General features: G+C 33.7%; 1 protein-coding gene across 1 annotated transcript in view; it reads right to left on the reverse strand.

Annotated features, from left to right (window-relative positions):
- Nucleotides 1-14,551, reverse strand: part of LOC141421230 (inhibitor of Bruton tyrosine kinase-like) — a 1,912,155-nt gene that overhangs the window by 927,845 nt on the left and 969,759 nt on the right. Inside the window, exons 4-6 of the mRNA XM_074066910.1 lie at nucleotides 14,221-14,342; nucleotides 11,553-11,665; nucleotides 8,088-8,236 (exon numbers count right to left, since the gene is read on the reverse strand). Coding sequence (XP_073923011.1) covers nucleotides 8,088-8,236; nucleotides 11,553-11,665; nucleotides 14,221-14,342 — 384 coding nt within the window. The remainder of the gene's footprint in view (nucleotides 1-8,087; nucleotides 8,237-11,552; nucleotides 11,666-14,220; nucleotides 14,343-14,551) is intronic.

The following is a 14,551-nucleotide window of genomic DNA, read 5'->3' on the forward strand; positions in this document are numbered from 1 at the left end:
TTATACTCAGGCCAGCCTAGACAAATACTCTTCCATTTACACTTCCTGAGTAGCGGGGATGGCAGGAAGGCACCACTATGCTCGGCTTTTTACTGGTTTAGATGGAGTCTTGTGAACTTTCTTTTACAGAGGCTGGCCTCAAACCAAGATCCTCCTGATCTCAGCCTCCCACGTAGTTGGGCATGAACCTCCACTCCTGGCTTGTTGTGGTTTTTAACATTTTTTTTGTTTGAGATGGGGTCTCACTAAGTAGCCCAGGCTGGCCTTAAACCCACCTCTGCCTCCCAAATGCTGGGATTACAGATATGTGCCACTACACCAACTTACTAAAATCTTAATTAATGCAGCATAATAAGTAATCTCTTTCTAATGAGAATAAGAACAATAAATCTATGCAATAAATCAAGTTATAACTTATAAATTATATACTTGCATATGATATTCATGCAAATATCAGTGGCATGATAACAAAATGTCTAAAGTATAAAATAATAATAAATTCAAATGCCTTATATTTTGCCAAATATTAGTAACATAAAACTGTAACTTTAAATATGCATCTTAATTTCTCATTATTGATGCACCATTTTTGCAGTAGGAGAACAGAGTATATTTTATTTTACATCTATTTATGCTGACATTTAAAATGTGGACCTCTATTTGTTCTCTTGCCCTGGAACTCTCAAATGTTAAGGGTCTGCCTTTTCGGATCATAAAGGAAACCCAAGGAGACTAGAAATGCAATAAACACGATATTCTTCATGGAATCGTATCCCATTCGAAACTTCCATGGCTTCTGGGGGTCCTTCAGAGCTGACAGTTTTTAATGGACTCTCAAGGTCTTTGTGAGCCTCAAGACTACACCACCGGCATGTATGCTTTCTCCCTGGCCTGAAAGGAAATGGATGAATCTAGGAAATAGGTGGGGAAGGGAATGAACCTGATGGTGTCCCTGCAAATGTGTTTCTCTACTTCTGCCCTTTCCAGAGTGAATTAAATAATCTGATTGAAAGTTGCTGAGACAGATCTAAAGCAAGCGCAAAGCTTCTGCAGTGTGTGCAATATGACAGCTGTGGTGCCAACTTTTGGTAGAAACTGGGTCAAAGGCTGGAGCAGGAAAAGTGATGCTCTTCAAAAGTTACATCTGCCAACCAAGCTGCGATTAAGTCTCTTGGAGAATCCAAAGAAAAGTTGAGAGCTGAGTTTACTAGATTGACTCGCATATTATTTTACAGTTCATGAAAATGGACTAGAATAAAATACATCAATCCCACATAGATAAGTACTGTGAATTACACTATCTGTGGATAAGTTTCACTCATCTCTGGAAACTATTGACTATTTGCAATGACAGATCTGTAGAATTATGAATATCTTTCTACGAGAAACAAAAGTGGACTGAGAAGCAGTAGTCCAGAGTTCTAGTCTCAGTTTTGGTTTTTCCAGCCATATAACCTAGGGCAAGTCACTAAACTGATCTGGATTTGAATCTTCTACCTGAAAAATGATGAAAGAATTTGTGCTGCCTAGCTCATAAACTGCTGTGAGGATCAAATAAAACTAAGTAAAAGCACCTTGACCATCATACAGTGGCTTGCAAATTTAAAATTTTGTCATTTTTGGTTTCACCGTATGATAGTTCCTTCAGGAAATTAGGACTAATTGTTATTATTTCCATTATGACTCTATGGCCCTACTTGATGATTAAATACTAAGATGCCTTTCTTTCTCAAGTGACCACAATTCAGAATGCTAAATCAAATCAAATATCAAAACTATTGAAGTACTATTGCAAAGAAACTTGCTTTTTTTGTAAAGTCTCATCAATTTCACCCACTAATACACCACTAAATTCCTGTTACTCTTTCCTTCTCTTTGGAAAAAATCAGGTGGTTTGTTTTCTTTAAGAGAAACATGTTGCCAAAATAAATTTTACCCGTTTCTACTTTTCTTCTGTTCTTCTCCACTCTGCACTTATCTACAGCATTGGTGGGGAAAGGGCCTCTTAGTTTTTCTCACCCTGGCTGTTTTTAGAGGACAGGAACCCTTATTGCCCACTTCTAAACCTTGCCCTATCAGATAAAGCAGGGAGTGAACCTCTGACAGGTGTCTCAGTCACTGTCATGGGTGTCTGTGGTACAGGTGGAAATCTAATCAGACCTATATTGTGCAAAATTTCTCAACATTAGGGGTAAAGAAAAGGCTGTATAAGCTTCCGGGGGAAAAAAACAAAGGTAGAAAAAGAAAAATAAGGAGTAATGTAAAAAGAATTTGGAATCAAACAGTATTAGAATTCCCAAACACACCAGCAGAAAGAAAATGGAACAATTTCTCCAAATAGTTTCAAATCTAGAATGCTGTTTCAATGTAACTATTAGTCAAGAATAAAGATAAGAGCGAATAAAAACATTTGCATGGATTCAAGAACTCCAAAAATTTAGGTGCTGTACATTCTTTCCCAGAAAACTACTCAAGTTATACTACATTAAAACAAAGAGCAAACTAAATAGAAAAACACAGGACATGGAAACAAGACCTGACAACAGAGGAAAGCAAAGGAAATTTCCTACGTGATAATTAAGGAAAGCCTCAAGATGACATACACTCAAGCAGGCCTAGAAAAGACTGACAAGAGACCAAAGAACACAGAGCTCTAAGAAAGATGCTTCCAGGAGAACTGAAACTTCCTCATTTACTTTTTTGCCTTTAAATAAGGAAACTGCACAGCTAAATTTGATTACTAAGCCCAAAGCATCCTCATGTTCTGTTAGTTTTCTCAAATTACAGTAATATTTAATATCTTGACAACTGTCTCAAAAATTTTTTTCTTCTTGATCTTGTTCAGTGTTTAGAGAAAGTAACTCAGTGTTGCAACCAATGCACCATAAATCTTACAAAGATTTATGAGTTGTCACCAGAAATTAGCAGAGAACCTTGCATGTAGAAGGCACTTAACAAATACTGATGAATTTAAAATTTCCACTTAGCCCATTCTCTCAAGTTGCACCCTCTTTATCCTCTAATTGGGGTTTCCCATTCCTTGTTTCATTTTCTTTTTCAGTGATCATGCTTCGAATTTACTAGAGGTTCTGAAAGGTTCTGATTCAGTTCCACTGGTAACACTCACAATAAAATGAGTTGCTGTTCTCTTCAAAATAATTTACATTTTCAGTGGGAAGAATATTCCTTCTTACAAATAGATTAATGTGACATTAGAAACACCAAAGGAATTCACCAAACTAAGGACAGCTACAAATACCCTCCTCAGTCCTTGTGAGAGAAAGAGGGTTCTTTTTATTTCTTCCTTACCCTTCAGTCTATCCATCAACTGCTCTTCTAGACTCAGTTTCCAGATATTCTGAGTTGCAAACAAAATGGAACTGTTTTCTTACCCTTTGGAGGTTACTCCTACTAATGCTGCCACTGTGGGGTGAATTATGATGGAGAAAACTTATGTGACACAATGTTAAGTAACACCTCTTCAAAAAGTACAAAAAGGTTTGATTTTAACCATGTGAAGATACTTACGGTACATGCAGAAAAATAGAGAGATTAATGTACTAAAAGTAAAGTGTTCTTTTATGAAATTTACTGTAACACATTTTATTTCTTATTAAGAAGTGAAAAGGTAAAATTATTTTAAACCACTTTGGCAAGGGAAGTTGCAGAATATGAAGAAGATACTATACCCACATATGAAAAATCCACATTTGGAAGCAATGGTTTATAATGTTAATACAGCCAAAATTAAGGGAAAAAAAGTTCTTGTTCCTCAAATTCCAATGTTTAACTTAAAAGAAAAGGGGGGAAAGAAATATTTGAAAATATTTTAGGTAGGGGAGAAACTCAGGAGCCCAAAACAACCTTAAAAGCTAACATCAAGACCTACAATGATTTAATAAAAATAAGAGCATACCATGCATTCGCTGGTTTGGGTAACTTTGAAGGAGTAGTTAAAACTGTTTCCATGCTATTCATTCCTAAATTGCTTTCTTTGGTAGGCAATGCAATCATTTTTCATTGCTTCTGAGAAAGTTTAACTCCATGGGAAATCATTTTTCTAAAAATTATTAGATTAAACCAATTAGTTCACTGGTTTCACTGTGAAAATATTAGATTAATTAAATATTAGTTTAATGTGAAAATATTAGATTAATTAAATATTAGTTTAAAATATTAGATTAAACCAATTAGTTCACTGGTTTCACTGATTCTGAGAAAGTTTATTTTATGAAAAATCATTTTACTCTAAATAAAATTAAACCAATTAACATCATTTTATGCTTAATGAAGGTTACAGATGATATATTCTATTTATTGTGATTTTACAATTTTTGGATTACAATGTTAAGTTTCAATAATGATAATTATCAGTTTATACTATAAGTGAACAAGTAATTGCTATATATGAACCCTCCTACATATAATACTTTTCCAGGGGAATTTGCACCACAAGGCTTAAATCTTGAGGGTTTTTTTTAGAAATAGCCAGCAATGATCATTTTAGAGGTAAGTTTCTAACATGTAATACTGTGTTCAATAAGAACTGATCTACAAACTCGACTCAATCTTTAGCACATATTTAAAAATAATATTATAAAGATTAAGTGTCCTATAAAAAGGTTTAGAGCTATTACATTAAAATGCAGAAAATGACAGCAAAGATACAACAGATCTTTCCAATTCTTCATGGCAGAAATATAATACCATATGATCTTTTCTTTTTTGATTTTTTTTAACCAACCCTAAATTTGACTTTGGTGTAGCTCCACATTTTTTTCTGCTTTCTTCTGTTTCCATGATGGTTCTGAGATCCACAACAGGAGGACTAACAGGACTAAAAGACATAAAAAAAATTTTACCAAGCATTCAGTTTATCTATCAAGCCCAACCTCAAACTTAACTGAAACGGTAAATGATATGTAAGATTTATGATGAAAGTATACTTTAGATTTGTCAGCTGCAGCCAACACAAAAAGGATATTTTGCACATCATCTCTTTTTTCTTATGTGCACAGAATCTATTTGGTATACCTATGAATTTCTGCAATAATTCACTGGCCAGAAATAGTTCACAATGGTACCCACCTAACTCTATGTCTAGACCAAGCATTCCTAATTTGAAAATCCAAAATCTTAAATGTTCTAGAATTGGAAATTTGCAAGTTCATACTTCATCTTAGCCAAAAGGACAAGAAGCAATCAAAAAGGATATTTTAAGTGAAAGCTGCTATTATATATGCATACATAATTACAACTTAAGTGCATCTAAATTCATAAAGTATAAATCTGGAATTCTAAAACATAAATAAAAAGTCAAACAATAGTAGATTCTTAGGTTGCCTAAATTAGGCAAAAGAACTCACTAAAGTTCTAATTAAATTCTTATTCTTTGGAATGAATAAAAGTTGAAAATTCTTTCCTTTCTATTTTTTTTTTACAACTTACTACTATCTAGTAGTAACAAAAACCAGAGATTTATCAGAAAATTTGAGGAGTGCTGAACAATATTGGATACCCACCAGAGGGAGTTGCATCATAAGAAAAGAATCCTACAATCTTTAGATATAGTTTATCTAAATGAAATTTATGATATACCTAAAAATAAATCATATTATTGCATATGAAAGGGCAACCTGTTTACTTCATTTTCTTTCAATAAGAACTTCTAATCACTACTCCTGCTAGGTAATACTTCAGAGTGAATGTAGAAATGTTTGTGTATATACTGAAAATACCGATCATATTGCTAAACACTGTTAGTAGACACTGTACTGAAATTGATAGCCAACCTATATTGGTTGGCTTTATACCAAGGTATTCTTTAAACATGTTTAATAAGCTATTCTAACATTAGCAATTAAAAGACAGTTTCTAAGTGTTCCCACAAATTATGTATGTTCCAATTTGTTTACTTAGAACAGCAAAAGTGAGACTAACCTATGAACAGCCTTTAGATTATGAAACATAATCTTTGTTCCAACTGCAAAAGACAGCATTTTTCAAATGAATTACATAAACAGTCCAAATGACAATAACAAGTCAGTTAACAAGTCAATTAGCAGCAAGCCTGTAACCTCAAATATCTATCACTTTATTTTGGTGGGACTGGGGTTTGAACTCAGGGCTTCACACTTGCAAAGCTGGCACTCTACAGCTTGAGCCGCATGTCTAGCCATTCTCTTCTGCTTATTTCAGGGTCTCACAAACTATCTGCCTGGACTAACCTTGAACTGCAATCCTCCCCATCTCAGCCTTCCAAGTAGGTAATATTACAAGGGTGAGCCACAGGCACCTGGCTTGTACCACTTCTTTATAGGGAAAACACTAAAAACCTTTCTTTCTAGCTTTTTATTTTTCAAATAAACAGTACATTAAGAACACCAGAATGTCTTTCTTCAAACTAACTATAGCCTAGTACCTAACATTAATCTACCTTTCCCATCCTCACCTGTACCAAGGGGGGAGTTTTAACTAATGCATCAACTACAAAAAAATTGCTGCTGTAAGTCACATATATATAGACTTAAATATATACTTACATGTAAGTAAAAATAAAATATTTGCTACTATTTACTGGTGTTAATACAAACATTAATTTTGCCCCAGGGGGAACATGCCTATCATAATTGATCAGCAATTTTTATATGTATAGATAATTTTCCGTGTATCAGACTAATATTTAATGTGCTTCACTAAAATTTTTCATTTGACTAAAAGTAGATGGCAATTTCTTAGAAAGAGAGATACAAAACAAAATGCAAATCCTACCTTAAAGAGCCAGCAACCCAACTGGAAGAGCTTGTATTATCAATTCTGTTGCTGGGAATGGGCTGTGGAGCAGATATTTTATGTGTTGGTGATTTTTCCCATGGTTTAAAATCTTCCCTAGAATACGTAGGAGGTGTACCATTAATATATGATTAATTTTCCCCTGTGGGAAGGAAAAACAAATTTAAAGAGTCAGTAATAGTAGGTGCACACTTTAGTCACTAATATACAGTAGATACTTAATAAATATTAAAAATCCTATGGTGATAAAATCACCTAGCATTTTCAATACGTGCTCTTCTATAGTTTATTGCTTTAAGTACAGAGAATGAGGGAGAGAGATTATTATGGGAAATGCGTTTGCATATTAAATTTATATTTACACAAATATTAAATAAAATGTTTTAAATGAAAGTTGTACATGTAAGATATGATGCAGTTATTTTAAATTAATATTCATGACTTCAGATAGACCACAAAATGGAAGTTTGGTATAAATGTCCTATAATTCACCGAATATAATTAAAGTATTCTGAATAAAATTAAAGTCAAGTAATTCTGACAATTCAAAGGGGACCCTAAAACTATTTCTGTTATAATGGGTCAAAAATGTTATTAAAATGGCATTTCCACTGTCAGGATCATATTCTATTATTGCAAAACATTCACAATATGCCTCCGACCTTCCTTTAAGCCTCAATTTTCTTCCAGACCAACATTATGAGAATTAACAATTGCCCCCCAAACTTCTTTACAGTAAAAACACCATGGAGCCTAGAACACTGTAGAATTTCCTATCTTTTAGATTAACAACTGTGGAATGAGATGTTAAGGATGCCCCTCTCAGAGTTAACCACAATAGTAATCGTACAGCTTAAAGTTAATAGTGCTAGACTAGAAGAACTCAATCGTTCTACCTCATTCTGCTCCAGTTAACATCATGAAAGAAAGACCCTTCGCAGAATTTGAAATTTGGCTTACTTTCAAAATCATTTTTGTTGGACAAATTTTATCTGGTATTAACTGAATTTCTCAAAATATATTTCAGTAATTTAACTACAAATGTTTTTCTCAATATGTCTTCATAGTTTTAAAGATTAGAAAGGTTAGAAGTAATATTTATAAAGGGTTCAAAACTGTGCCATTAAAAGATCCAAAACTAGAAAAACTATACAAATTTGAAAAAAGTAACGCTGTATATATTAGTTTATGTCCTCATAAACCAATAAGAGACTGTTTCAAAATATAATGTAAAGGGTAAACTGCCTACTAATCTGAAAACTAAAGGTAAGGAAACAGTGCTTTTTAAAACAAACCTCAATCTTATCTAGAAGAAATCCTGTTGTGAAGTCAGGGGACTGTAACTCTCTAGGACTACCCACTCCTACATAGCTTCCTTCAGAGTCTGATGTAAATAATTCTGGAAGAGATTCCACAGAATTGGCTTTACCAGACTTTAACAAATCTAAAAAGTGAAATTTAAAAAAGGAAACTTTAAACATGTAAGCATTAAATATACATGCATTACAGTCAGTGAAACCAAATAGAAAGCAAAAAGCAACTTCCATTTATCCAGATTTAATAATACTTAAAGTATATTCACTATACCAAAATCTTACAATCAAGCTAAGTGAAGAGATAGTAGTTTAAGCGAAAAACAGAGTATAAAGCAATTATTCATTGAACCTAAGGAACACAGTTTTTTGGGGATTTGCTTTGTAAATGATTATATTTTTTCCCCCATAAAAGATAAAAAGGAAGAAGAAAAATAATAAATTCTGTTCTTTTCCTTTCCTTTTCTCATTTGTCTCCCTCTGTAGAAATCTATGACCTCATACAAAAGTGCACTGGCTCCATTTTGTGTTACAGGAAACAATGTGTGTCCTTAGCGCCTCTTATTTAGCCAGCACGTTGGCCTAGATAGAGTCCTACAGAAGCCAATGGTAGCCTGTTTGAGAGTTGATGGTTTGTTTTGTTTTCTTTCTGTAAAATTCTGCCAAGTAAGATATTTTTAATTAGCTTGCCATGTGAAGTAAAAGAGTTGTTATATGTGTATGTCATTTTCTTCTGTTACTTAGGCAGCCTAAATGCCTGCCTAGGTCACATCTGGTTCCAAGGTCATTAGCACAGTAGTCATTTTACATATAGACCATAAAGTAAACATTTGCTTAATTTCAGATGGTCATTTTCATTCATTTCAAATTTCTTGCAATGTAGATGAAGCGTCAAACTTTATGTTTGAGTTGTAAAAGTTGTACAATTGATTTAAAAATAAATAAAACATCTCTTGTACCTTCAAACAAGTGTTATTCCCTTTAAGTAAACCACTATGACATGCTATATGATTCTTCTGCTATTATTACTAAGTTACAGTTTGATAATAACATTCAAACCTTTTCCAAGCTATTATTTCAATAATTTTGGCAAATTTTCATCTAAGAGATTACATTTAATGAGTGAAATGCTTTCAAAAGCCAATCAGAGTAAATTTAGAGAATCACATGGATTCAGAATCACATGGAATCAGAGCCAACCATTATTTTTGGTCAAAAACACTTTCATAGAATCATGTGTGTAATTTTAAGGATCAACACGTATGTTAAGCATGTTAAGCTTTCACACACTGACTTTAGTCAAATTTGCCTCATACTCAGTTTTCTTTTTTATTTTCCAAAACTAGGTCTCCTTGTCCCCAGTTAATGATCTGCTTTAACCACAGAATGTATGATATACCAGGAAGAATATGGAACTCGAATCAAGAGTAAATCCAATTTCTTTTTGTCACTGCCTTAAATCACTTAAATTTTCTGATATTGTTTCTTTGTATCTAAAGACATAAATTATTTCTTTACTATTGTCTATCTCTGCTCTGAAATTCTATCACATTTAGTAATAATAACTTTATCTAAAACAAATCAAATACCTGCTTTTTCCATAAATGATTTAAGTAACTAGAAAATCACTAGTTTCATCACCATCTATCCATTTATGCTTCTGCCCATTAATCTTCTCTTAAGGGCTAGAAGTAACTCTTTCAGTACGGGGAATATGAGATCACAGAATTTTATATTTGGAACTGTCCTAAGACATGTCCTTCAAATTTACTGGCTCTCCTGACTTCTATCTTCAGTACTTCATAAATCAATTTAGGTGTATTATCTATTCTTGTATCTTTTATGTTATTTAAATCAGTCGTTCTTTACATTATTCCCTTGAACTTTATAAGACATGATAAATATCTGATTTGTAATAGCTAATTAAAGAGACAGAATAAAATTCGTTCTCTACCTTGTATAATAGCTATTTTTTCCCATGGACACAAAACAATGTAGAACTGTATGGAACTGACTGACTATGAAAGTATTTCTGATAGAAATTGTTCCAGGCTGTGTTCTTACTGCTCTGGACAGATGCACCTGCCAGTTGCAAAAACTAAAACCATACTGTACTCTCACTATTTTATTACCATATGTTATGTTTTGCCTAAAAAAAAAAACTATGAAAACTTTAGATAGTTTAACATAGACCAGACAAATGCAGAATTTGGGATAATCTATAATACAACCAGTCTAAATTTTTGAAAACTACAATACAAAACAAAAAGGTGTGCAGGATACTGTTCTAGCTAAGAAACAATAAGCAAAGGCAGTGCTAATCTTGACAGAATATTAGATTGTTAAAGATTAAAACAAAAAAGGCTCTAAAAACATTTTTGAATAATTAGGGAAATCTGGATACAGAATACTAGGTAATATTAATGAATTATGTTAATTGTCTTAAATATGACAACAGCATTGTGGTTGTACAGAAGAACATTCCTATTCTTGGGAGATTTGTATTGAAGTATTGAGAGAAAACATCATTTCTGCAATTTATTCTGAACAGATCAGGTTTTTTTGAAAGTCTGTATTAATACATAATACAGACTGTCCATAGGTGTGTGTACATGTAGGTGTTCATGGTATTTTTTTCATCTTTTTAGTAAATTAAAGAATTTGAGAAAAACTATATGAGCTTTATATTCAAACAGGCTCATATAATGCCTATATGTAAAATATGGTATATGCTACTACAAGATTCTCTCTTTACCCAATAAATGACATTTTGATTGGAGCACTGACATACTTGAATTCAATCAACATAATCACATTATCTTTGTCATATTTTGCCCACTTCTAACACTTTATACCAATGGACAGAGTAGTCTTTCTAAAAACATAAATTTTATCCAGTTATAACCTGTTTTAAAAACTAATCAACAGTCATCCATAGACTTTAGAATACGATCCAAATTCCTTTGATCTTCCATAATTTGACTGTACTCAGCCTATCTTCACCTGCACACATCCTCTGCAGTGAGCCGTGCTATATTATGTGCATCAGGGATGTTCAGTGTATTCTACTGCCTCTGGCTTGAGAACACGCCACCCCTTTGCTTAGTAATGTCTACCTGCCTCCTTTTCTTGGCTAACTTCTTTTTATTGTTCAAGATCCACTCTGAGTTTCACTTTCCTCTACGAAGAGATCTTTGATCTCAGACTAGTTGAGGGACCTCTTTTGTGCTGCCAGAGAAAACTTCAACCAGAGACTTATCACAAAACACTGCCATTTTCCATAGCCTTTATACAAACAACTTTCCATTTTAGTAGTTCCAGCAGACAGCATAAAATAGTATTTAATAATGTTAAGTAAATTTAACATTAATGTTAAATGAATTTGATAATGAATAGAAACATCAAAGATTAGAACTGGAAATACATGCTAAAACACCTTCCACTAACCTGTAGATGGGGGACTCTGAATAATACCTGAAAGATTATAACCTCCAGAGCCATCAGAACGTTTACGTGTCTTCTTTTTAGCTTTTGTTTTTGCCTTCTTAAACATAGTTTCCCTAGGAAACAGCAAACCTTAAAGTGTTAAGTTAGAAATGAAACAGCAGAAGAACTATGCATTTCAATCAACAGAATATAGTATTTTAGTCAAACAGAAACCATAAGGATAAGCAAGCTCGAGTTGCATTCATCTATACAGACTTGAGCAAATTATGTAACGTCACTAGGCCTAAGTGTAATTTAGTACTTGTTCTAATCCTAGCATTTCTGTGAAAGCTGAAAACAAGATAGTATAAAAGAAAATACTTTGGAGAGTAAAACATTCACTGCTACCATAGTAGCCATTGAAGAGAAGCAGTATTGGCTCTGCACTACTACTGTTTAAGCTGTGGCCCTAAACAAGAGCTACAAAATGACCAACAACACGAGCAGGCCAGACACAGCCATCTTCACCAACCACACCAAGTTCCTAAAGACTTGATCCAAGAATTATGTACCATGTTTACCGAGGAAAAGGTAAGGACACATATTTATATCAAGAAGAAGTGAGGAGAGCTGAAAAATGTTCTGGCTACCGTGAAGAAAACTGTTCTCAACACCAAGCCCTAGTTCCCTCTCTGCATAATAAAACCTTTATTAAAAAAAGTAAAACATTGAACATTATTTGGGTATACGCTGTTATTAACTATCAGCGTCAACTAGACATATTTGACAACTTTTAAAACATTTCAGAGAATGCTTAACTCCTTATTAATCAGGACAGGGAAAATAAAATAGCTGTGAGGGTCACAACTATCTTTATTTTACCTTAATGTTACAGATCTCATTATATATTTCATCCACTTAGGCAGTCCAGCTGTGAAAACTATTATTTTATAGTAGTTAATGAATTATTTACATCAATGTTAAAAATTTTATTGTAATTTCAACAATATATGCTATATATCTAAGATAGTAGATATGTCTAACTTCCAATATGCCAAATGCTACCAAATGCCAGAAAAAAGAATTTTAAGGGCCAGGCATGGTAGCTCATACCTGTAGTTCTAACTACTCAGGAGGCGGAGATTGAGTAGATCATAGTTGGAGACCAGCTCAGGCAAAAAGTTAGCAAGCCCCTATCTCAAACAATAGTTGGGGATGATGATGCACACCTGTCATCTCAGCTTTACAGGAAGCACAAACAGGAGGACTGCCATCGGGGTAAAAACACAAGACCCTATCCTGAAAATAAAGCAAAAAGGGCCAGGAGCATGATTCAAGTGGTAGAATGCCTGCCTAGCAAGTATGAGGCCCTGAGTTCAATCCCCCAATACCACAAAGAAAGAAAAACAAATGAATTAATTAAAAATAATACTTCTCAAATTGAAGAAGGCTTTTTCAGTGAAGTACACATTTGGTTACATGTAATAAATGTATTACCCAAAGATTTCACTTTAATAGGTATTTATCAAGCAGAAAGAATGCAATTCCATAACCAGTTGATAAGGAAGTCTTAAAACACTGACTAGAAATTCTATGCAGAGCCTTGTCAAATGGTCAGCAACGATGGGGACAGAAGTGCTCCAAAGTGGAGCCATGAGAGATGATTGGTTCACAAGGGCTCTAAACTCATTAGTGGGCTAATACATACTTCATAACTTAAAGGACTACTCAGAAGTTGGGCGTTAATTGGATAAAGCAGGTAACTGAAGCATTTAAAGACTATATTTTGTCTACTGGGCTTCCTGGCCACCATGAGGTAAGCCGCTCTGCTCTGGCACACCTTCCCAGCCATGATGACTAAATGCAATGGAGCCAGCCAGCCATGGACTGAGATCTCTGAAACCATGAGTCAAAATAAACCCTTCCTCCTTTAATTTGTTCTTCTCAAGTATTTTCTTACAATGCTGCCCGACCACCCCCTGCAAAGAAAAGCTGAGTAACATAGTCATTATGCACTGAAATAGGTTCTGAAGTAGAGTGGAATCTTTTAAAGATAATGTACCTCACCTGCGGCTGATGCATTCCTCATTGGAGCCTCTCTAGTTCAACCTCTCTCGAGGACAAGTGTCTAGAGTTCCTCTGACAAGACAGAGGAGGGGCAATCAATCATTCACTGAAGGGCTTCATGAGGGACCAGGGATCTAATGCTCCCTAAATCCAAGTATTCATTCTAGCCTTCATCACCCTGCTACTACTATGTCTTAAACATTTTCAGAATTGTTTTAGCTTTTTCTGTTCTAAAATAGTCTTGTTCAGCAACTACTTTGCAGCTTCCAAAACTATTAACATCCCATTATTATTGCCTGTTCCTTTCCTATTTTCTCTGCTCTGCTGAAATAGACCTTTTAAAAGTGTTTGGCAGAGGTAGGTAAGAGAAATGTACTTATTTAACCCAATATATTTAAATTTCTTTTTATACTTTAATTGTTTTAAGACCTAAAATATCAAATATGTAAATATCAATTATTTTGTTAATATATCAAGACTCTGAATGAACAGTAATATGTATTTCTTATGTCAAAATTCCTCAATTTCTTATTTCAGTATCAAGACAAAAGTTTCAGGTCCCAGAATGCAGGGAAGAAAGAAGGAAGAACAGAAAGGAGAGAAGGAAAGAAACAGAGCTTACAAACAACTTTGTTCCATATTTATTTCTTCTTTCAAAAAGACATCTCCATCCTCTACTTCCAAATGGCTGATATCTGGTCCTTCTTGATATGGTGTAATGACTCTTCTATCCATTGCTGGAATCTGTAGAATAAAAATGTCACTTTTTAAATACAAAATTTTTAAAGATTTAAAATATAGATAAAATATTCCATCTGTTTTAGTATATGGTGACAATAACTAGAAAAGATCTAGAATGCCTAGTAACTTCCTAAATTCACAAGGGAAGAAAAATTTGATTAGATTCATTAAAAAGTGTATTTCATAAAACTGTGAAAAAAAAACCTACCTTG

Source organism: Castor canadensis, chromosome 3 (genome assembly GCF_047511655.1).
Source record: "Castor canadensis chromosome 3, mCasCan1.hap1v2, whole genome shotgun sequence".
In the NCBI taxonomy this organism is placed as follows: Eukaryota; Metazoa; Chordata; class Mammalia; order Rodentia; family Castoridae; genus Castor; species Castor canadensis.